This window comes from Gorilla gorilla, chromosome 4 (genome assembly GCF_029281585.2).
Source record: "Gorilla gorilla gorilla isolate KB3781 chromosome 4, NHGRI_mGorGor1-v2.1_pri, whole genome shotgun sequence".
NCBI classification, from domain to species: Eukaryota; Metazoa; Chordata; class Mammalia; order Primates; family Hominidae; genus Gorilla; species Gorilla gorilla.
The window spans coordinates 116650063-116671436 of NC_073228.2; the positions used below are offsets into that span (position 1 = coordinate 116650063).

Genomic DNA, 21374 nt, shown 5'->3' on the forward strand with positions numbered 1-21374 from the left:
CAAAGGTTTTTTTTATAGAGTGTCCCATACTCTAGATTTTGCTGATGACTCCCCATGATATACTTCAACATGTTTCTTTATCATCTGTATGTCCTATAAATTGGTAGATTTCAGTATCTGAGAATATTCAAGAAGTAGAATCAGTCAAGCTTAGGGGTTGGATATGAGTGTTTAGGGGGAAGGAGAAGTCGAGAATTACTCGCAGGTTTCTGTTAGGCAGCTAGAAGGGTAGTGATGCAATTTAGTAATAATGCTAGATGAGAAGGAGGTTTGTGAGAGAAAATAATGAGTCTAGTTTTGGAAAAATGTTAAGTTTAACTTTAAAGATGTTAGGTCTGAGACTTCAAAGCAGAAATGCACCTGGGTGCAGTAGCTCATGCCTGTAATCCCAGCACTTTGGGAAACAAAGGCAGGTGGATCACTTGAACCCAAGAGTTTGAGACCAGTCTCAGCAACATAAGGAGACCCTGTCTCTACAAAAAATACAAAAAAAAAAAAAAAAGAAATTAGGTGTGGTGGCATGTGCCTGCGGTCCCAGCTACTTGGGAGGCTGAGATTGCTGACCCTGGAAGGTCAAGACTGCAGTAAGCTGAGATCAGGCCACTGTACTCCAGCCTAGGCAACAAAGTGAGACCCTGTCTCAAAAAAATAAAATAAACACACAAAGTAGAAATGTCAGGTAGGCTATTAGATTTGGAATTGAGAGGAAAGGTAAAGAATTGGTAATTAAAGGTATTAAAGATTTTTACATCCCCAATGAGTATACAGTGAGAAGATGAATACCTAGCCTAAAATTCCAAAGCAGTAGAATAATATTGTTACAACAAAGAGGGAACAGTTAACAGTTTCCACCATTGCCATGAGGACTAAAAAATCACCTTGGGTTTCACCAAAAAAAAAAAAAAAAAAAAAAATGTTCATTGCTGATCTTGTCAAATGCAATTTCCTTGGGCCTTCTTTCCTACTATATTATATTGGAGTGAGTTGAAGTTAAATGGAAGGTTAAAAAGTAGAAGAGAGCAGTCAGGCATGATGGCTCACGCCTGTAATCCAGCACTTTGGGAGGCCGAGATGGGCGGATCACGAGGTCAGGAGCTCAAGACCATCCTGGCCTTGGTGAAACCCTGTCTCTACTAAAAATACAAAAATCAGCTGGGCGTGGCAGCGCGTGCATGTAATCCCAGCTACTCGGGAGGCTGAGGCAGGAGAATCGCTTGAACCCAGGAGGGAGAGGTTGCAGTGAGCTGAGATCCTGCCACTGCACTCCAGCCTGGCGACAGAGCAAGACTCCGTCCCAAAAAAAAAAGGTAGAAGAGAGCAATTTTAGCTAACTGTAAAGATGTCTAGATGTGAACTGCCCAAGAGAGAAAAGATCGTTAACTGATACAGACTATAAGTTTGAGAGAAAATTTATTTCTGTTTTTAAGATAGAAAAGATGAGGATGTTTGAATGCTGATGGGAAGGAGCCAGTAGAGAAGAGAGTTGAAGATCCCTAAGATCAAAGAGAAATGGGGAGAGAAAGGATCCAGAGCACATCTAAAGGGATGGACCTTAGATAGGAGGAGGGGAACTCTGATGTCACAGCAAAAGGTGGCGATGGATATATATGCAGGTAATTTTAAGGTTCTGGTTAGCAAGAAGTTGAGGAAATTTTGTCTGTTGGATATTTTTTCTATAAAGTAGAAGGTAAAGTTATATGCAGTAAGAGAAGAAGAGCCACAGTTTTATATGATACAAAATGAGGCATATCAAAAATAGCCAAAGAAAGGAGAGCTGACAAGGGAAACAAAAAGATGGCAGTTATAGCACGGAGAGTCTAGGTGTATTGGTGACCATAAATGTATATCGACAGCATCCTAAAGAGTTACGTAAGTTTCTCACATGCTCAAATTTCTCGAATGCTGCCTGGCACTTCATGTCAGGGTGTAGAGAAAACAGACAGTTAGATTCATCTGTGATTGCAATGTTTCCAGACAAATGGGGTGGAATAAGTGCAGGGCAAAGCTGTTAAAAACTAGCAAGAGAATTATGAAAGTGATAACCACAAGAAATCCAACCTGAAATACATGCTGGATTTGCTAGTCATTTCAAGGAAGCAGTATCTTACTTGCGGTCAGGAGTTTGAGACCAGCCTGGCCAACATGGTGAAACCCTGTCTCTACTAAAAATACAAAACTTAGCCAGGAGTGGTGGCACATGACTGTAATCCCAGCTACTCTGGAGGCTGAAGCAGGAGAATCACTTGAACCTGGGAGCTGGAGTTGGTAGTGAGCTGAGATCACGCCACTGCACTCCAGCCTGGGCAACACAGCAAAACTCCATCTCACACACACACACACAAAAAGAACCAACATCTTAGAGAAAGTTGAAGACCAGGAAATAAAAGGAGCATGAAGTAAAATGTTGAGGATGTATGGGTATTTATAAAGCATTGAATGTGGATGGTACAGGAAAGTTGGATAAGAAAAAAAACAGTGGGAAATAGGGTCTCACACATTTGGACACTGAGAGTCAGGAATGATACAGCGAGTGCTTCTATCTTTGGACAATGAGCAAAGCTGATTCAAGGGATGTGCAATCTTGACTGACTTAGCAGGTCTTGAGGTTGTGAGAAAGTTCATCACACTCAAGTTTATTCAGAATTTAGTTTTGAGTTGGGTGGGAAACAGTTCTTAGGAAGTTATTAATCATTTCTTGTGGATAGGGAGACTCTAGTCCCTCTGAAAGAAGTTGGCTCAGGTCTAGCCTTAATAAAACACCCAAGAAAGACTCTCATGGACCAAGTTCTAGGCTCATAGAGAATACGAGTATGTATACCTCTTGGTATCTCCTAATAATAAATACATCTAAATTTCTACTGAGACAGATTGGGGAATGAAGAGTGTCTCAAAATCCAGGAGCTATATAGGAAGATAACCAAGACTGAAGCTTAGAAAAGATTTGTTGTCTACACTGAAATGAATGTCAGAAACATGTTTTATTGTGGAAACAGGTTTTCCCTTGTTTCATAATTAAACCTCCTGTTTTCTTTTGTTTCAAGTAGTACATTAGTTAGCTATTGCTGCATAACAAATTGCCCCCAAAACTTAACAGCATTAGTAGACATTTATATTTGCTTCTATGGATCAGAAATCCTGGTACAGCTGAGCTGCCTGTCTCTGGTTCAGGGTCTCCCACAAGACTTCAGGGTATTGGCTGGGGTTGCAGTCATCTCCACGCATAACCAGGGGAGGATCTGCTTCTAAGTTCACTTACGGCTATTGAAGGCCTCAGATCCTCATTGGATGTCAGCCAGAGAGACATCAGTTCCTTGTTACATGGGCCTCACCACAGGGCAGTTCACAGCATAGTAACGCTTCCCTCAGAGGGAACAAGAGAGGTGCCCAAGATGGAAGACACGTCTTTGTAACCTTATCTTGAGAGTGCTTCTCATCACCTCTATAGCATTTTATTCACTAGAAGCAAGTCACTAAATCTAGCCAAGACTAAAGGAGAAGGGATTACAAAAACGCGTGAATACCAGGAGGCGAAGATCTATCTTAGAGGCTACCTACAAACAGTAAAAATATTTAGACATCTTCCAAGATTGTGTGTTTGCTTCAGGGTAAAGACTCATTTCCCTTCTATAGACCAAGAAAAAGGTTCCTTGTCTGAATTTACTAAAAAAGCCCCAACTATCCTCCTTAGCCTGAGTCTCAGTCCCTCAGATCTATCCTTTATTAGTTACAACCAGAGTGAGCTCCTTATGTTCAGATTTATTTGTAGTTCTGCCTCCCCTTCCTCTCCACACACACACAAACACAACTATACCATATTCTTCTGACCCTTGCTTATGCCTCTGCCTTTGCCTGGACTGCCCTGTGGCTAATCCCCCTCATTCTTTTTATTAACTAAATTACTCCTCATGGTTCAAGTCCAAATTCAGATGCCAGTTTTTCAGGAACCAAGACTGAATTGTGTATCTTCCTGTGTGTTCATATAGTTTCTGTCAAAGCACTTACCCACACGTATTTTCATGTTCAGCTCCTCATCTAGATTGTGTGTGTAGTGTGGATGAGAATGTCTTATTCATTTATATTCCTGGTGACTAATATACTACCTGGAAAGTAGCAGGGGCTCAGGCAATATTTGTTGCTTGGTTGCATGTGGATTTAAAGACCATTCCAGAAGCAGTCAATAGCTGGTGGCAGTGGAAAGAGATGTAAGATGAGTCTTTCCTTGATGCCTCTTTTCCCTTCCCTAAGGAGGATTACTAATTAGTTTTGTCCTAGAAGTGTCCCTAGTCAGCATAAAGAGTCCAGACCCACAAAGGAAGTAGAGACAGGAAAGGGGAGCCACTCTGGACTCTGAACTAGTATTCTCAGTCCAACCCCAGACTTCCCTATGCGAGTATGAATAAGTGGATTATCTTGCCTTTATATGGGGACACATATTTTAAAACCTCTCAAGTTAGGATTTTTTAAAGATCAGTTTTATTGAAGAAAGATTAGTATGCGATAAAATGTACCCATTTTAAGTGTACAGTTGAATGAGTTTTGACAAATGTAGTTTTCTCTTTAAAATGCTGATCTAAAATAGCTAATTATTGTGAACGATGATCTAAAATAGTTTTGTGCACTAGTCAGGAAAACCTCACCTTGGCTTATAACATGACTTATACAGAAGTTCTAAGCAGCCCTCATAAAAATTAACTTTGGAGTATTACCTATTTAAGGACTTTATAAAACAAATTTATAACAAATTTGAACAAGGAATTTATTATGAATTCAGAAATCTCTGTATGAGCCCTTAATTATTGCTTGATTAAAATCCTGACGAATCACTTAGGAATACATTGTTAACAGTTTTCTATGTTGTCTACCAAAGTGGAAGTTATCTGGCAAACAGTTTACGTTGCTAGCTAACAGGGAAGAAAAGTTTCTAATACGTCACCATAGCTAGGCTCATTGGCTTGTGTCTGTAGTCCCAGCTACTCTGGAGGCTGAGGTGAGAGGATCACTTGAGCCAAAGAATTCAGAGCCAGCCTGGGCAACATAGTGAAACCTCGTCTCTAAAAAAAAAAAGAAAAAAGAAAAAAAAAATCACCAAAAGTGAAATTTATGCACAAAAGGAAGTTGGTTCCAAAATTCTCCCCTTGTACCCTCTAGAGTAGGAGGTGCCATCTCACAGTCCTCAAAACCTATTATTCCCATTGTGGTTTTCTCTTTCCCTTCTTCAATTAGCCAGAGCATGTATATCTGAAAGACAATTAGAATGATGTCCTGCATCTTGACATTCTTACGGATTTTACTAATAGCTCCTCATTTATTTATAATTCAACAAATATTTTGTGGATACCTACTAAGCCTAAGACCACCCTTGGTACTAAGAATGCAGCAGTGAACAGAATAAAGTTTCTGTCCTCAAATAACTTACATTTTAGCTTTCCATTCTGCACGGTTGAGAACTGCAAAAGAATGCCTGCAAATATTGCTGACACCATTCTTACAGTCATTTCCTTAATTATTAATGAATGGATTTAGCTATGGCCTATATTTTGATAGGTCCCAGTTATTTATCTGCAACCCCACCTCCTGTCCAGAGTTGCATCCTTTGTTTTCAGGTGCCCATTGGGCATTCTTACTGGATGTCAGATTCAAAGTGAGCTCAGTTCCCCCAGTGAAAGCCATCATTTATTTCTGGGTTTCCGATATCCATTATGAGAATCATTACTTACCCATTTATCCAAGCTTGACACCTCCAAGTTGTCCTCGACTCCCAGCCCCTCTTTACTCACATCCAGTCAAGTTATTCAAGCCAATTAATTTGACCTTCAGTTCAAGCCAATTAATTTGAATATCCTTCAAGAGCATCCCCACTTCTCTATTCTCACTGCCTTAGTTTGTGCCCTCAGAACCACTCAACTACTGAAAATACCCTCTCCCTCATTTCCTACCTGTGATCTCTCCGTGCTGTTTTTAAGACATAATTCTGATTGTACCATTCTCCTGCCTGAAGTCCAGTGACTCCACAGCTTGACAGCAACATCTTTGAAATGACATGAGATACTTAATGATTTAACCCAACCTTTATCTCTAACCATACACCTTGTGTTCTGTCCACATTACATTGGAACACTCCACACTCCGTATTTGTACCTTCGCACAGTCTCCTCCATCAGTCTCCTGTCACAAAATGCCTACCTTAAATGTTACTGATTTTATACAGCCTCTAATAGTCCCTACGCAGTAATTTCTTTCTTCCTATTTTCCCTCAGTATTTTGTTCATTCTTCTACTGCGGTGTTTATATTATATTGCACTGCAGTCATTTATTTTTTCATGTCTTTCTCCAGTAAAAGTTTTAAACAGCCCTTTCTAAACTGTGAGATCTTAGAGAACTTGGACTGTAGCAAATTCATACTTAGTTTTCTGGCAATTTGGAGCATTTCAGAATTTGAACATTCCTTCATTGCTTTTCATCAGTGAACTTATCTGAATGTGGTTTTATTTATTTAGATCTATGAAAGATTACTACCCTAGAATTTTTTCAGTCTTTGGTTAAGTCCATTCTGCAGTTTAATGCTCATATGCAAGAAACTCTCTTTTCTTTAGTTTTTCTCTAAAATATACTTAGTAAGTGTATAGGTAAAAAATATTTTGAACAGTTATAATGGTCATACTTTTTATGATGTATTTAATTGTTTATCATAAAGACACTTCATTTGGAGTACCTTAACATGATGTTATCTGTATTTACCTATAGTCTAAATTATGCCATCTATAATGTGCTTAATTTTTAGGGTTCAACTACACGAATGGACCATGAAACAGCCAGTGTTTTGAGTTCTAGTAGCACACACTCTGCACCTCGAAGGCTGACAAGTCATCTGGGAACCAAGGTAACAGAAGATTACAAACCCTGGTCACTAATGCTATGACTACTTTGCTAAGACATTCTTGGCCAGGCGCAGTGGCTCACACCTGTAATCCCAGCATTTTGGGAGGCCAAGGCAGGTGGATCACTTGAGGCCAGGAGTTCAAGACCAGCCTGGGCAACATGGCAAAACCCCATCTCTACTAAAAATACAAAAATTTAGCCAGCGTGGTGGCACACACCTGTGGTGCCAGCTACTCAGGAGGCTGAGGCATGAGAATAGGTTGAACCCAGGAGGCAGAGGTTGCAGTGAGCTGAGATTACACCGCTTTCTAGTGGAGAATTCTGATTCACAGTCTCTTGAAGAAATTACATATTTTTATACAACGAAGCATAAACAAAGGAAAAATCAGGTTTATAAAAAGTGCCAGATTAGCTAATTTTTAATTCTTTTTCAGTCTTTGCATCCACTTTTCTGCAAGAATACTGAGTTCCAGCCAAACTGGCTCACTTCCTGCTTCCTGAACATTCCCTGTGACTTTCCCCCTCCCTTCCTTGCCTGCATTGGTGGGGACCACCATAAATGTCTGTCAGAATCCTAGCCAGCCTTCAAAACTCTTCTTGGGCTTTGCTTTTTTACAAAACATTTTCTGATTCCCAAGGTCCTCTTATCTCCCCATGTGATCCATCTGCCTCATTTGAATCACTAACAATTTGCATGAACCTGTCTTTTGGAAATCAAGAAATTTTTTTTACTTATCTTTTGCTGTGTCTAACACAGTGCCTGCACATGAGTAAATATGTATTGAGGTGAATGGAAAAATTGTTGAAGTTGAGTGTTATTTCATGCTGATAAGTGAGCTTTCTTAGAGCATCTTTCTTAGATGTTAGCAAATATTTTAGGATTTGGGAATAATGTTTGAAAAGAAAATAGTTACTTTAGGCCAGATGTGGTGGCTCACACCTGTAATCCCAGAAATTTGGGAGGCTGAGGTGGGTGGATCACTTGAGGCCAGGAGTTCGAAACCAGCCTGACCAACGTGGTGAAACCACGTCTCTACTAAAAATACAAAATTAGCCAGGCGTGGTGGCACATGGCTGTAATCCCAGCTACTCGGGAGGCTGAGGCAGGAGAATTGTTTGAACCTGGGAGGCGGAGGTTGCAGTGAGCTGAGATTGTGCCATTGCACTCCAGCCTGGGCAACAAGAGCAAAACTCCATTTCAAAAGAAAAAAAAAAGAGGAAAATATAGTTACTTTATTATTTTAAAGTCAGAGATTTTATTTTTATTTTATTTATTTATTTATTTATTTTTTTGAGACGGGGTCTTGCTCTGTTGCCCAGGCTGTAGTGCAGTGGCACGATCTTGGCTTACTGCAACCTCCACCTCCAGGGTTCAAGTGATTCTCCTGCCTCAGCCTCCCAAGTAACTGGGATTACAGGTGCGTGCCACCATGCCTGGCTAATTTTTTGTATTTTTAGTAGAGATGGGGTTTTGCCATGTTGGCCAGGCTGGTCTCGAACTCCTGACCTCAGGTGATGTGCTCATCTCTGCCTCCCTAAGTGCTGGGATTAGAGGCATGAGTGACCACACCCGGCCCATCAGAGATTTTAATATTCACTAAGATGAAATGAAATTCTAATATTACTAAACGATGTATTTTCGATTAACTCGAATTCCATTAATTGTTTTCACAGCATGCTCCATATACTCTTTCTTTACTGTAAATAATATAATAGCTCTTGGGAAAGGTATTACTGAAATAACTAATGTTGATTTAAGTAATGATTTTAGAATAATCAATGATATTCTCACTATGAGGCTTAATCCTGTTTATACTTCTTGGGACCTCTTATATGCCAATCACTGTGCCAGGAGTTGTATGTACCTTATCTCTGGTCCTCTCCAAAATTCTATGAAGTATCCATATTTCTCTAAATGAGAAAACTGAAGGAAAAAAAGTTTTAGGCATGGAAATTTAATTCCAGATCTGTCTATCCTCAACATGTAGTTTTTACTATAAAGAAAATCTTGAATATTCAAGAGTACTATTGTGTGAAAACTGGCAATTAGAATACTGTTTCTTTTTGAAGTAATTTATGCATGATAATATTAAGACCCTAGTATGTATTTTGAATGCTAGCTACTGTCCTATACATGTATTATTTTATTTCACCTTAATGGAGATAATCTTGTTAGGTAGGTAAATTTCTCCATTTTGCAGCTCAGAAAACTGAGGCTCAGAGAAATCAAATAGCTTAACTATAATAGTATCACAGCTTGCTCGTAAGAGGTGGAGCCAAAATTTGAACCTAGCTCCGATGAAAACCCATTTATCCACAGTCCTATACTGCCTTCCTAAAACTTTCATATCTAAAGGTGTATGTGTATTTACGCATTTAAAGCAGCATTTCTAAACCTCAGCACTATTGGCTGGATAATTCTTTGTTGCATTCTAGAATGTATAGTAACGTCCCTGGTCTCTCCCCACTAGATTCCCCTAAAATACCCGTCCTACAATTGTGACAACCAAAAATGTCTCCAAGATGTTGTCAAATGTGTCCCGATGGGGGCAAAATTGCCCCCAGTTGAGAACCATTGACTTAGAGAGAATGATGCATTCTTTATATAATAGCCTCTACTTTTATATAATACCCTCTAGCGTTAAAATGAGTGGACCATGGCCCAGGATAACTGGGTGCCACTTTGCGGTTTTTAATCTGCTTCTAAGTAAATACGTAGAATTTATTGTCAGAGAGTAATTAGTACTTACCAGTTGCTTTTTAAAAAACTGACTACAAATCCTGGCTCTCACTCTGTATGATCATGGCATTTTCCTTTTTATGACAAAATGTTTTTAAATTTATAATCATATAATTTTAATAATATTATCATCTGACGATAATTAATGATTGCTGAGAATTAGTACTTAAAATTGTTGCAGAAATGTTTTCTGTTTATTGCTTATACGTATAGATTAAAAGGAATAAGATTAAGTTTTAAATTATGTAAAGATTTAGATAAACTACATTCTCTATGTGTGTGAAATCCGTTGTTTTTCACTGATTATAGTCAGTGGATTAGCACCAACTTATCTAGGCAAACAGCACTAACAGTTTGTCAGTGAGTATGCAAAAACCTACTTTTGCTTTTAATACTGTATATTACCACTCATACTATTTACTCACATAAACAAATTGGTGATGATACATAGATTTTGAAATAACACTGATTACTTCATCCTGGAAAGGTTTTCAGGTTTTTTTTTTTTTTGGCGGAGGTGGGGGTTGTTTTGTTTTTTTAGAGTTATAGTAAATATCCCATTCATCACTTAATTTGCTTTTGGCTTTTGGATATTAAAGTCATAATTTTGTTTCTAAACTCATTTGGCCCACAGGTGGAAATGGTGTATTCATTGTTGTCAATGCTTGGTACTCATGATAAGGATGATATGTCGCGAACTTTGCTAGCTATGTCTAGCTCCCAAGACAGCTGTATATCCATGCGACAGTCTGGATGTCTTCCTCTCCTCATCCAGCTTTTACATGGCAATGACAAAGACTCTGTATTGTTGGGAAATTCCCGGGGCAGTAAAGAGGCTCGGGCCAGGGCCAGTGCAGCACTCCACAACATCATTCACTCACAGCCTGATGACAAGAGAGGCAGGCGTGAAATCCGAGTCCTTCATCTTTTGGAACAGATACGTGCTTACTGTGAAACCTGTTGGGAGTGGCAGGAAGCTCATGAACAAGGCATGGACCAGGACAAAAATCCAAGTATGTTCTCTATAGTGTACATCGTAGTGCATGTTTCAAAGCAAATGTGAAATTTTTAAATAGAAAACATGTTTAGTTAGTATGCTGTCTTTATGACTAAGAGGAGGAAATTCATATCAGCCATTTGTGCTACTCATATTTAAAAGATTAAGTCTGTATTTCCCTAGAAAAATTTAGCAAAGGAAAATGTTATGTGCACTACTATAAGAACAGTAAGTCAAGAGAAATTTATACAATCATAGCATAGTAGGGCCTTAGTAGAGCTAGAAAGAACTTGAGCAATTATGTTGCCCATCTTTCACTTCATAGCTGAAGCTCATTTCATAGATGAAAGTGACTTTACGTAAGTTCCTTTAGCCATTAGTGTCCAAACCATAATCTTTTACATTTGCATATCATTATATTCAGGGGACACAGAGCAGCGTTACATCTGTTATGTTATTTGCTCCTCACATCAACCTAGTGAAGTAGGAAGGGAAGGTATTATCATCTCCATTTTACAGATGAAAAAACTGAGGCTCAGAAGAGCTAAAGGACTTAACCATGGCCTCACACCTAGTAAGTGGTAGACCCAGGAACAGAGCCCAGATCTCCTGACTCTCAGCTCGGTGCTCTTCCTACTGTACCATCCAGCTGTAGACAGTGGGCCTCAGTTGCTGGGAGTGATAATCCACCCAGCTCTTCACTCAGGAAGGGACCCTTAGACCTCAGCCCCACTCCCGCAGGAGCAGCATGGGAGTTAGGACCTATGGGGATATAACTTACTTCATTCCTGTAGCCAAGAACCAAAAGCAGTAAGTATGTAAGGTAAGACCTTCCTTTCACCTGATAAGAACTGACACACACACACACACACACACACACGTGTGCACTACAAGTAGATGATTCTACTGTATCAGCCTATTGATGTGAAGAGGAGATGATACAAACATGACTTATGAACCTATAGCAGATTTTTTTAAGCTTAGGTATGAAGGTGAATTTATTTGAAATCTAAAAATGTTCAAGAATAAGAAAGGCCAGGTGTGGTGGTTCATGCCTGTAATGGCAGCACTTTGGGAGGCTGAGACAGGAGGATTGCTTAAGCCCAGGAGTTTAAGACCAGCTGGGCAGCATAGTGAGACACTATCTCATTTTTTAAAAATTTAAAAAGCATAAGAAAAAAGGGATTGCCTTTCATATCTATTTGTCCTGGGGTGAGGGGAACTAGTAAGATTTTACTGGGAGAACATTGCCTTCCTGGATTGTTTCTTTGGCTATCCACAGTTACGTAATGACCCACATTTTGTACTCCTGATATTTGTTCTCAAAAAATTAAATAGAATAAAATGATACTTCTTTTGAGAAGTTTTTTAAAAACTTACGTCAAATGAGTTTTGAAACCTTGTGCATAGTATTGAATGTGGAGGTACATTTTCTTAGTCACCCTTTTAAAAAATATCTGTTTACTGTCGAGGAAATCTGTGTAACTTTTTGTATTAGAGATCACATTTGTACATAGCCACATGCTTTTTTTTTCTGTTTGTATTGAGACAGGGTCTCACACAAGCGCCCAGACTGTAATGCAGTGGTGCGATCACAGTTCACTGCAGCCTCAACCTCCCAGGCTCAAGCACTCCTCCTACCTCAGCCTCCTGAGAGTATCTGGGACTACAAGCATGTGCCACCCACAACTGACTAATTTTTTTTTTTTTTTTTTTTTTTTTTTGAGAGACGGGGTTTTGCCATGTTTCCCAGGCTGGTCTTGAACTCCTTGGGCTCAAGGATCTGCTCACTTCAGCCTCCCAAAGTGCTGGGATTACTGGTGTGAGCCACTGCACCTAGCACCATGTGCTTTTAACCCCCACTCATGATAGTAGTTTAAATAGAAATTATAAAGTGGGCTAAGCACGGTGGCTCGTGCCTATAATTTTAGCACTATGGGAGGCCCGGGCAGGAGTGGCACTTGAGGCCAGGAGTTTGAGACTACCCTGGGCAACATAGCAAGACCCTATCTCTACAAAAAATTTTAAAAATTAGCTAGGGATTGTGGGGTATGCCTGTAGTCCTAGCTGCTCCGGAAGCTGAGGCAGGAAGGTCACTTGAGCCCAGGAATACAAGGCTGCGGTGAAAGCTATGATCATTCCACTCGAGCCTGGGCAACAGAGCAAGACCCTGTTTTGTTTTTGTTTTTTGTTTTTTTAAAGAAAGAAATTATAAACAAAATTAAACCATTTTATACCAAAATATTTTTATTATTTTGTATACTCAACATAATTTTAAATTATTAGCTATATGAGTAATAGCATAAACCTCCTAGACTTATTCTAAGAGACTTAGTCAAGGGCAGATGAGTGGTAAACATTTTTATGGAAACAAATCCCTTTATTCCTATTTTTTGTTCCACATTTGTAGTATTTATTCATCCTTTCAGCAAATATTTGTTGATCCACTAAAATTCCGTGAATTAGGGGTATATTAGTGATCCCTGCATATTTTTAAAGTACAATAAACATCATTGCTCTTCAAATAACAAAGCATTATGGTTTATGTTGATTTTATTTTTCAGTGCCAGCTCCTGTTGAACATCAGATCTGTCCTGCTGTGTGTGTTCTAATGAAACTTTCATTTGATGAAGAGCATAGACATGCAATGAATGAACTAGGTAAGACAAAAATGTTTTTTAATGACATAGACAATTACTGGTGGATTTTTAAATCATAGTAGAAATTCAGTATAGTAAATAAAGATTTTTAATCATTGATGAATTAGGATATAAGGCCACCAACTTCTGTTATCAGCTGCTTCCTCTGTGTAGCAAAAAATTGTACCCTGGTTTCCAGCAGAGAAAGGATCCTGAATCACAGAAACTGCTACCCTGTCATAAGCTAACTTTTTCAAAATCAAAGCCAGAGATTGAAAAAAATGACAAAATGGGTCACTCTTTGTCCCTTTTGCCAAAGTAGACTCTATATGTGCCAGCTGATGAGGATGGTAATTTGAATTATTTTGAAATGTGGAGCTACTGTATTGTGATTGAACTCAGTCACTTTTGATGAGCATCAGAGGGAATTATTATTAAGATTGTCATTTATCTTCATGGTTATTGGTACTTTACAGGATTTTTATCATAAGCAGCCTGGTATCTTTGAAATTGGTTAATATAGAAAAGTATTATGCTTTAAGTCAGAAACATTTCATTGTAACTTTTGAATGATTACTTCTTTAGGTATGTATTTTCACACACTAAGCCTTATATAACCAGCAGTGCACTCCATTTTTTATGTAATGGTTTTTCTTTGATTTCTAGGTTCATTTTGTACATGTGGTATTTATAAATTGCATCATGCTGAACCATCTCATGTGAACTGGATCTCTCTAGTCATGCCACAAGCAAGAACCATACACTTAATTCCCATTTTAGTGTAATTGTGCCCTTGCTTTTTGTGCCGTTTATGTTACATTATGTTCCAGCCACCACTTTATATTCCTACCCCCTCATCGCTTCATTCGTCATTTATCTTAAAAGTGATGAAGTCATGAGACTCTTACACAGAGAACCTGAACAGCCAAAAGTATTGTCTCCTTCAGAGTCATCACTTTGGGAGGCTCTGCACCTTAAGATTTCAGGCCTGCCCTCTGGCCATGCTTTCCTTCCTAGTGGCGTAGCAATTGGCCTACCTGATTCTCTTTCCTCCCCCTGGTCTCCTGTGGATTCTCAGTTAATCTTATGAATTCTCCCCTCCTTAATACAATCTCAGCATTTGTGAACATTTTAAATTTTTTAAAATGCTAATCGTAACAGGAAGGGGATAAAAAATAATGAATAAACAGGAAAACATTCAGTTTTAAGATACCTCAAAAGTTATTCTGTAAATGTTCCTGTATTCCAATGGATTGTAGACTAGGACTGAGACATTAATCATCTGGATTTCAAAATAAAACCTAGACTCAGTATTTGTTCCTCTTCCTTCTTCAGGTAGGAAGGCTACCCGGGGCATTTCATCACAGGAGCTAGGGCAGGGGCTTTCAGGTGAGGAGCAGGATGGGGCCTCTGGGGGTGTGACTGCTGGGGACATAGCCACAGGGGATTACCTTCTTCTCACTCCTCACCTCCAGATTTGCACTGGGGCAAAAGGAGGATTAGGGTGTGTGGATTGCGGGGAGATAATAGTATAAGACAGCACAAGGTTTTGGCAGTAAGGGATAAGGAGAAAAGAAATCCCAAATAGGTGAAGGGGAATTCCTTAGTTCAGTCAGCTGGGATGGTCATTTGTACATATATGAAGATTCTACAACTATCAGTCATTTAAGTTTGCACTTATTAGTATTAGAAGTTTTAGAATATAATTTCCATGATGTATGTTTATTGATTCCCTAATCTACCCCAGAAACTGTGCTAGGCACTAGATTTTTATAATGATTAAGACCTGGTCCTGGCTTTCAGGGAACTCACAGTTTATTTCCATTAGTGTTTCACAAAATACCTAAATCATAATGATCACCCAGAGGCACTCATCAAACTGGATTTTCTGGCCCTGTAGCAAACAGAATCTCCAGGGGAAGGGCCTAGGAATCAATGTGATAAGTGGCCTGGCTGATTCTTATGTTCGGGAAATTTTGTGAAACACCAGTAGAATATTCTTGTTGAGCCTGTGATATTTATTTTAGAACAAGGCATTCCATGCTAATGGTGACTATCTAAACCAAATAAAACAAAAGCAATATACTTTTTAAAATTATCAGTCTTTCTTTTGTTCATAAGAGTCTAAATTAAGAATTCTGTTGAATGTCACCTGAGTCTGTTGGTGCTCTACTATCGGTAGTTTTACCCTATTGGGCAATAGTTTGGTCTGTTTAGACCACTGTTTTCTAACAGGCACCAAGAAAATTGTAGAAGGACATGTTCATCATCTTTGCATTACCATGAAACATCCTGATTTTTCTTAGAGCAACCAGTTTTTAATTATATCAATCCAGTCATGAATTTGCATGTTTTAGCAAATCCATTTATAGGTTTAACCTATGAATTCTATTCTATGCCTCAAAATTCTCTGAAATCTTTTCATTTGCCTGCAATCAAAAAGCACTTCCTCTGTTATCTGATAGTCTAATTTTTTTTGAATGTTCTTTTTTTATTAGCCATGTTCTTCCTGAATCTGTTGATATCTGCCACATTCTTATTTAATCTTTATTTTCAGTATCAAGTCCTAAGATTTTTAGTTTTTCCATACAAGAGTACTCAGCTCTTTGATCATGTAGTGCCTTCTTGGCATCTTCTTTAGGTGCATTTTATCTTTCTTAAGAAAGTATCCGTTATTGTCACACCAGGCAAGATTTTATACAGACAAAAGGCATAGTTTGTTTTGTTTTAAAATACTCGACATCTTGGGGATCTCATTAGTATACCAGGCCAAGTCTTAAGGTCTTCCCTGTCAATTTCATGGGTCAAAATTCTCAGTTCTTTTACAGGCTCCTTTTCTTTTACCCAAGTGTAAAATGGTGGAATTCCTTGAAGCTCTGCCCTAGGCTCTTTTCCTTTCTCTCTATGCTTCTGTTACAGTTTTTGTTTTTGTTTTCAAATTTACAGCTCAATTTGAGTTCTTTCCCTGAGTTTTAGACACATTATTGAACTGACTATGTGACATCTTCCCTTAGGTTGTATTTTAGACACTTCTAACTCAACTGTCACAAACTGAATTCGTAATCTTTCCCATCCCTGAATCTCTTATCTTTTCCCAGTTTCCTTTTCTCAGAAATTCCAATCCAGTTGCTCAAATTTCAAAATCTTGGAAATCATTCACGATGCCATCCTTATCCCCTGCAAATAGCAACTGACTGCTTTAATTCTGCTACTTAAAAGTATCTTATGTCATCACTCTTCTCTTCATCCCCAGTCCAAGCCACCATCGTCTCTCCTGTTCTACAATACTTTGTCTTATTTCTCTTCCCATTTCCACTCGTAGTCGATTTTGTTCACTGAAACCATAGTAATCTGTTTAGAGTGTGCATCTAATTATTCCTTTTTCTGCGTAAAATCTTTAATGTGGCACATAAAGTCTTATGTGATCCGGCATCTACCCATGTTTATAGCCTCATTTTGTGGCCCTCTCCTTGCTGTTAAATATTTCAGGCCCAGGGGCCCTTTCACATGCTGTTTCCTTTGCTTAGAACGCATCTTTCTTCTTCCTGCCCCACCCTTGTTAGATATGCATTCATCTGGCCAGACCTGATGGCTCATGCCTGTAATCCCAGCACTTTGGGAGGCCGAGGCAGGAGAATCACTTGAACCTAGGAGTTCGCAACCAGCTTGGGCAACATAGTGGCACCCTGTCTCTACAAAAATAAAAATAAAAAAAAAAGGTATACATTCATCCTTTACGTTTCAACTTAAACATTAAAAGATTATTTTCTCAGCCTTTTTCTTATGGAGCCTAATCCCAGGTCTAAGTTAAGTCCACCTATTATATCACCCTGTGGTTCTACATAGTTCATCTATCTTTGCTCCAATCTGTACGCTCTTCATAAAGACAGTGACTGATTTTTGTTCACTGTCTCTGTATTTTGCCACTGTTGCAGGTGAATGGAGGAAAATTTTCCTAAATATGATTTGGATTTTCTTTAACCAAATTAATTTTCACTTACCTACATTCAAACATGTCTTTCATTCCTGCTAGTCATAAAGTTTTGCATAAATCTTCCTACATTTAAATCCCTTGGCTTGGAATTCTTGACCCAAGACAGAACTTTGTTTTACAAACTTGCACATTCTTCTGCATATTGAACTTTCCAGATCACTTATTAAAAATATTAACGTACTGGCTGTCTTGCAGATGAATGACCTAATTAGACTTGTAGTATCCAAGAATTGCCTGTTTATATTCATCTTTTTCTTTCTGAGTCCCGTGATGATTAATATTTGATGAATTATATTTTGAATAGCCTCCACATGCATTTTTCTCTTTTGTTCACTTCCTCACCATTTTGCTTCACTTTTTTTTTAACTGCTTCCTTTGTGTCTTTCCCATTCCTTTACCTTTGTTTTCTCCTTGACTTCCTAGTGTTGGCCATTGTGGGCATTGTTTAGCATTTTCAGTGGAAAGAATCAGGGGAAAGAAAAGACTAAATCTTAGTATAGTTAATATTTGATATTATCAACGAGAAGTAAGAAATGTTTTGAAAAACACAAATCAGTAGTTTTATATAACTTAATAAATTGAACAGATGATCATTTTTTGTAAAAAAAAAAAACTTTTTAGTTTTTCTTCATGCACAGTTTCATTTAAAGGCATCTGTATTCCTAAGGGTAATTATTTGCCAAAAAAAAAAAAATTAAAGTAGTTAGGCCACAGTGTATGACAATAAAGAGTGTTTATAAAGCCCTAATAATAATAATAAGTTACCTTTTTCTGCTTATGTTCAGGAAGAACTAGTGTTAGAAAATAGCCTTCTTCACTCTTGGCAAGGTGCAGTGTATATGCAGTAAATAGAAAATAATTATTTAACTCAGCAAGATAAGGGGCTGGAGGGTGGAGAAACTGGCATCAAATGGAATAATTGTCAGTTGTACTTTATAAATATATTATACAAAAGTTCTTTATAACAGTTTTTTAGCTTATAATTCTAAAGGCAAATTTAAACCATATATTCTCATTCATTGAGTTTTTTTTCCTAGTATTTAAGTTACCAACTTGGTACCAGTTTGTTTTATTTTAGATGATTGTCTTTTTCCTCTTGCCCTTTTTAAATTAGGGGGACTACAGGCCATTGCAGAATTATTGCAAGTGGACTGTGAAATGTATGGGCTTACTAATGACCACTACAGTATTACACTAAGACGATATGCTGGAATGGCTTTGACAAACTTGACTTTTGGAGATGTAGCCAACAAGGTATGTTTTTATAACATATATTTCTTAAGATAGCTCAGGTATGAGTTAATTTACTTTCATACAAACACATTTTACTGATTTTCTTTTTTTTCACTCTCCTCATTAAACAATGACTGATAAAAACCTGTGCTTCACATTCGCTTATCTTTACTCATTTGTTTGTCTTATGCCTAAACAAAGGCAAAGGTACATCTACAGATGGAACACAGTAGTGAATTTATGTAATTGCATTAAAAACGCCATTCATAAGAATATACTTGTAGGGATCATTTCTGTGATCCATTACTAGAGAAGTTTGACTGTGTAGAATTAAAAAGTAAAAGATAAAACACTTCCTAGGAATGGGATTAAAAATCTAAAAATTCTTAAGACCAAGGCAAGTGTTCCACACACATTGATTCCATCCAAATAAGAGGCTTTACTCTAAAACCTGTTGCTTATCATTTCTCACCACTTATTCACTTTATTTCTCTAGTTTGACAAAGGAAGAACAGATAGCAAAGAATTAGGAGAATATTTGTCTTTTATTTAGGTAATCTTATTCTAGATTTTTAATGAGTGAAGTATCAGTTATGATTAAAACAAAATAATGAAAACTGAATTAGACATTTAGTAGCCAAAAATAAAGCTTGCCGTCAAGTTGTCTTTTAATGATCCTCTATTCTGTATTTAATTTACAGGCTACGCTATGCTCTATGAAAGGCTGCATGAGAGCACTTGTGGCCCAACTAAAATCTGAAAGTGAAGACTTACAGCAGGTACTATTTAGAATTTCACCTGTTTTTCTTTTTTCTCTTTTTCTTTGAGGCAGGGTCTCACTCTGTCACCCAGGCTAGAGGGCAGTTGTGCAATCTCAGCTCACTGCAACCTCTGCCTCCAGGGTTCAAGCAATCCTCCCACTTCAGCCTCTCGAGGCTGGGCCTACAGGTGCACACCACCATGCCAAATGAATTTTTGTATTTTTTATAGAGACGGGGTTTCACCACACCTGGGCTCAAGCAGTCTGCCCACCTCAGCATCTCAAAATGCTAGGATTACAGGCGTGTGCCACCACACCCAGCTAATATCCTGATTTAGATTGTTGCTCAGTATTTAGTATCTCGTGTGTAAAAGATAGTTCCATTAACACTAGAAAAAGAAAAATAATTATATTGTGGTTAGACTGTAGGAAATCTTTTTGGCACTGTAGTAGCATTTAGGAGGAATTTTTTAAAAAAAAAAAACAGGATCTCCCTCTCTTGCCCAGGCTGGAGTGCAGTGGTGCGATTATGGCTCACAGTAACCTCAAGCTCCTGGGATCCTCCTGCTTCAGCATCCCAAGTAGCTAGAACTGCAGGCGCATGCCACCATGCCCAGTTGATTTTTAAAAAGTTTTCATAGAGACAGGGTCTCACTGTGTTACCCAGAAGGTCTTGAACTCCTGGTCTCAGGAGATCCTCCTGCCTCAGCCTCCCAAAGTGATAGGATTACAGGCGTGAGTCACCACGGCTAGCCAGAATTTCTTTCTTAATAGATTTCTTTTCTTACTGCTAGCATTAAAAACAAAAAAGCCACTAGTATGATTTTATGTATAAATTAATCTAAAATTGATTAATTTGCAGGTTATTGCAAGTGTTTTGAGGAATTTGTCTTGGCGAGCAGATGTAAATAGTAAAAAGACGTTGCGAGAAGTTGGAAGTGTGAAAGCATTGATGGAATGTGCTTTAGAAGTTAAAAAGGTACCTTTGAAAACATTTAGTACTATAATATGAATTTCATGTTTGGCTTTTTTTTGCTGCCTTCTTTTAGCCATGAGATTCCCTTCTTTTAGCCATGAGATTCCCTAATTTCTTACCTGTGTATTATTTAGTACTATAATATGAATTTCATGTTTAGCTTTTTTTGCTGCCTTCTTTTAGCCATGAAATTCCCTAATTTCTTTTTTGAGATGAGGTCTCTTTCTCTCACCCAGGCTGGAGTGCTGTGGCCTGATCTTGGCTCACTGCAACCTCCGTCTCCCATGTTCAAGTGATTCTCCTGCCTCAGCCTCCTGAGTAGCTGGGATTACAGGTGCACGCCACCACTCCCAGCTAATTATATTTTTAGTAGAGATGGGGTTTCACCATGTTGGTAAGGCTGGTCTCAAACTACTCCTGACTTTGTGATCTGCCCAACTCGGCCTCCCAAAGTGCTGGGATTATAGGCGCAAGCCATCACGCCCAGCCTAGATTCCCTAATTTCTTACCTGTTTATCTCACCAGTCCATAGTTTTAGAGTACCGCAAACTCCTAAAGTACTAAGGTAGAAAAGATTATATAAGAGGATTTAATGTATATCAGGGTTTCTCTGCTTTAGCACTATAGACATTTTTGACCAGATAATTCTTCGTTTTACTGGGGCTGACCTGTGCATTGTAGATTGTTTAGCAGCATCCCTGGCCTTTGCCAGCTGGCTGCCAGTATACCCTCCCCCTAGTTATGCTGATCAAAATTGTCTCCAGATATTGTCAGATGTCTGTGGGAGGGAGGAAGGACAACGTCACCACCAATTAAGAATCACTGGTATAAGTGTACCTTTGTGCTGTCCAAATCTCAGTCCCCTCAAATTTTGATGATCAACTTATCAAGAGGTGATCAGAGCCAAGGGTGAGGAATCATCAAATAATAATTTGTTTACAGAAGGAAATATCTCCAGGCAGTCCATCTGCTTCAGAAACTAGGCTAAATTTAAAAAGAAAAAAAAAAGTAAACTTGAAATCTGAGAGGGACCAAGCAAGTTGTCTTAGCTAGTCTAGGTTTCCTTTCACCCAGCTAGTCCTCCTACACCCACAGCCTACATGTTCTTCTTCAAAACTTTCCTCTTCAGAGAAGGCAAAAGGTTTGTTTTTTGTTG

The 21374-nt window shown here is 38.4% G+C and overlaps 1 protein-coding gene across 13 annotated transcripts in view; it reads left to right on the forward strand.

Moving 5' to 3' along the window:
• The window catches only part of APC (APC regulator of WNT signaling pathway), a 139709-nt gene that overhangs the window by 102193 nt on the left and 16142 nt on the right, over window positions 1–21374 (forward strand). For 4 of the 13 annotated variants that reach the window (XM_055387556.2, XM_063706707.1, XM_055387557.2 and 1 more), the window contains 7 exons: window positions 6782–6880; window positions 10254–10632; window positions 13181–13276; window positions 14591–14644; window positions 18364–18503; window positions 19184–19261; window positions 20105–20221. In XM_055387556.2, coding sequence (XP_055243531.1) covers window positions 6782–6880; window positions 10254–10632; window positions 13181–13276; window positions 14591–14644; window positions 18364–18503; window positions 19184–19261; window positions 20105–20221 — 963 coding nt within the window. The remainder of the gene's footprint in view (window positions 1–6781; window positions 6881–10253; window positions 10633–13180; window positions 13277–14590; window positions 14645–18363; window positions 18504–19183; window positions 19262–20104; window positions 20222–21374) is intronic. The other 9 variants (XM_063706708.1, XM_055387560.2, XM_055387561.2 and 6 more) reach the window with 3 other exon arrangements.